This window comes from Denticeps clupeoides, chromosome 3 (genome assembly GCF_900700375.1).
Source record: "Denticeps clupeoides chromosome 3, fDenClu1.1, whole genome shotgun sequence".
Taxonomy (NCBI): domain Eukaryota; kingdom Metazoa; phylum Chordata; class Actinopteri; order Clupeiformes; family Denticipitidae; genus Denticeps; species Denticeps clupeoides.
The window spans coordinates 16314635-16318083 of NC_041709.1; the positions used below are offsets into that span (position 1 = coordinate 16314635).

The 3449-nt window shown below is 42.1% G+C and overlaps 1 protein-coding gene across 1 annotated transcript; it reads left to right on the forward strand.

The window, feature by feature from the left end:
• The first annotated feature begins 1207 nt into the window (after positions 1-1207).
• On the forward strand, positions 1208-3158 carry LOC114785249 (cathepsin L1-like). The gene is made up of 7 exons (XM_028971208.1): positions 1208-1333; positions 1503-1625; positions 1844-1996; positions 2107-2331; positions 2530-2698; positions 2861-2978; positions 3059-3158. Exons 1-7 carry the CDS (start codon positions 1208-1210, stop codon positions 3156-3158), a joined length of 1014 nt encoding a protein of 337 aa, XP_028827041.1.
• Positions 3159-3449: the final 291 nt, after the last annotated feature.

The following is a 3449-nucleotide window of genomic DNA, read 5'->3' on the forward strand; positions in this document are numbered from 1 at the left end:
TCAGCAAAGTGCGCACTGCATTATGGAATCTGTAGTTTGTGTGTTATCAGCGCGTCATTTTGGGGGACTGTACCTGTAACAACTGATTGTAAGTCATTTTGGATGCAGCATGAAATGTATATGAGTAAAAACACCACCCATCCTTATTCCAGTAATTACTTATTTATTGGGTCACAAGGGACCCACTACTGCAGAATTCTATAGAGATTTGTGGTGATTTATTATTTCCAATTTAGAGACAATTTTACAATACCTTAAAACTAGGTATCTACTACTGAGAAATTGAACAAGGAACATAATTTGATGTTCCAGTGGCCTGGAAGTTTGTCCATTAGATGGCAGAGTGACTTGATGCTGATGACAGCAAACATGGTCAAGGTGGACGACAACGTCTCAATTCGGGCCCCCAAGTTTTGCATATGATTAAAATACATTTATACTGTACACACTACAGTAGCACATATGTACTGATGTACACTGATTCTTAGGCCCCTGCTGTAATTTATTATGATGAATCACCAGTGATCAACAGTAGTCAACACAGCATTCAACTAGACCTCACGACTTATTCTTGATATTGTATTACTTATGTTGCTGAGGATGCAGTTATATTCATATTGTGTATGCGATGTATTTTCTATCAAGTTGCATCAAGTCTGAACCGATCTCATGACCAGGAATCGCCTGCTCAGGCTGAATTCAAGCCAGGGCGGGGACTCTCACCATCAAATGTGCTCTATAAAAATCTGGGATAAATCTCGATCAACAAAAAAAAAGACAGGCTCTCAATAGTAAGTTTTGCTCATTTCATAAAATGATTTCTGAGTCAAACCAGTGTATTTGAAGGATTTTTCAGGGCTGGGGGGTCATAAAGAGTCTTTGATTGCATCTTTGTTCAAACTTTAAGCAAATGGAATGGGCCGTTCTGCCGGGACTGACTCCAGACAATATTAAATTAGACTTCAAGTTCATTTGTAGATTTCCTGATGTGCAGCTTCCATTTTCTGTATACAAGCCATCAGGCAGATCCCACGATTGGGATTTCAGCAGTCTTTCATGTGAGATTAGTCTGTGTGCATGTTAAGATCGCTCAAGTTGGCCAGAAGACTTTCTCCAAAATATGTGTAGCCTAGAGGGTTTTGAGAGTTTTTCAGCTGATGGACACCAATGGATTTTTCTGTTCAATTTTCTATCATACACAGTCACAATGCTTTGTGTGGTGACGTTGCTGTTGACATTGTCACTGGGTGTCAGGAGTGCTCCCAGCCTAGATGCCCAGCTGGACGATCACTGGCACCTATGGAAGAAATGGCACAGCAAAAGCTACCAACAGGTCAGTCAGCGATTGTAAAATTACTTTTAGAATACACTTTGTAATCAGCCTGAACTGAAAATAACTACAATAGGAACTCATATAAGGTGTTATAATTGCAACTTGTTGTCAGCTCAGAACGTTGAACAGTGTACACTTCCACAAACTGCTGGGCTTGTTTAACCTCCAGAAAGAAGAGGTTTGGAGGAGGATGGTGTGGGAGAAAAATCTCAGGAAAATTGAACTTCACAACCTTGAGCACTCCATGGGCAAGCATAGTTTCCGGCAGGGCATGAATCAGTTTGGTGACATGGTAAGAGAAGAAATTAGTTAATGCTTCATTAAAATGCCTAAACCGCGTCAAAAGTGGTACAGACTCCTTTTTTATATGATAATCTATGTCCACAATTTAATAATAAGTATTTTGCTCGAAAACACTGCAGTTCAGGGAAAATGTTTGTGACTTCAGAGGTGACTGTGCTGACTTTTATTTAAATTTTTTTGCCAAACCCATATTTCATTATCCTTCAGACAAATGAGGAGTTCCGGCAAGTGATGAACAGCTACAAACACAACCCAAAGAAGAAGCCTGGAGGCTCACTGTTCATGGAGCCCAACTTCCTTGAGGTCCCTAAACAAGTGGACTGGAGAGAGAAGGGATATGTCACTCATGTGAAAGATCAGGTGCTACGCCGTGTTTCAGGATAGACAAAAGATTCAGAATGGCCACCATAATATTGATGAAAAAAGAATGAACTGATGACACTATCTTCTCATTCATTGATGATCTTCAGAAACGCTGTGGCTCTTGCTGGGCTTTCAGCAGCACAGGAGCCATGGAAGGTCAGCAGTTCCGAAAGACCGGGAAGCTGGTGCCTCTGAGTGAGCAAAACCTGATTGACTGCTCTCGGCCTGAAGGGAACCATGGCTGCAACGGTGGAATGATGGACCAGGCATTCCAGTATGTGCAGGACAACAATGGCATTGATTCCGAGGAGTCCTATCCTTACCTTGGCACGGTAAGGTACCTTACAGAGGGCTGGCACAAGGTTCTTAAGACCTCCAGAGACACTGTTTGTGCAATATGTCGACAATTCATCGTGATTACATCGTGGTACTTACTTTGGTCTGAATCCTTGAACATCATCCTCATATCTAGCCTAGCGGGTAAGGAAGCGGACTTGTAATCGGACTCTTGTATTATTTACGACTCGTAGGACGACCAGACGTGCCATTACGATCCTCAGTACAGCTCTGCCAACAACACAGGCTTTGTCGACATTCCCAGTGGCAATGAGAACGCGCTGATGAAGGCCGTGGCTGCAGTTGGACCGGTGGCTGTTGCCATCGATGCGTCACGTGATTCCTTCCAGTTCTATCAGAGTGGTGAGCATTCAGGGTCACACGACATCCAAAGCAGATGAAACTGCATATTGGCTGTTTATGCAATATTTATTTAATTAATCCACTGTTATCAATGCAGTAGGCATTTTCTTAAAGGACCTAATACATCCATCTGTAATACTGTAATCTGTATGATTTACATAGGAATCTACTATGAGAAGGACTGCAGCACCCAGGACCTGGACCATGGGGTTGTAGTTGTTGGATATGGCTTTGAAGGGTCTGACATGCACGGCAAGAAATACTGGATTGTCAAGAACAGGTACATGAGACCTTGGTTTTCTGTCACTTCTGTTCTGTTACCATGAACACCGCTAACACAGAATGTGTTTTCTGTCATAGCTGGAGTGCGAAGTGGGGAGATGACGGCTATATCTACATGGCAAAAGGCCGAAAAAACCACTGCGGAATTGCCACTTCGGCCAGCTACCCTCTTGTGTAGAATTGTACTGTGTTTTACGGGGTGGGAGGGGGGTAAAGTTTTTTCCTGTGTCGTGTAGTATCATACAGTTTAAAATTCCTACAGGCATCATTTGTCTTGCTGACAAGTTAGGCCTTATCAGGGCTCTTAGTTTTGTAAACTCAAAATTCTATAGAAATCGAACGAGAAATGCTGGTGTCTTCCTATTGTAAGTTGCATTTGATAAAAGTGTCTGCTAAATAAAGTAAAGTAAAGTAAATTTGTGCTTTGTGTTTTTGTAAACAGAGGCAGCTTTTGTCATGTTTGTACCAC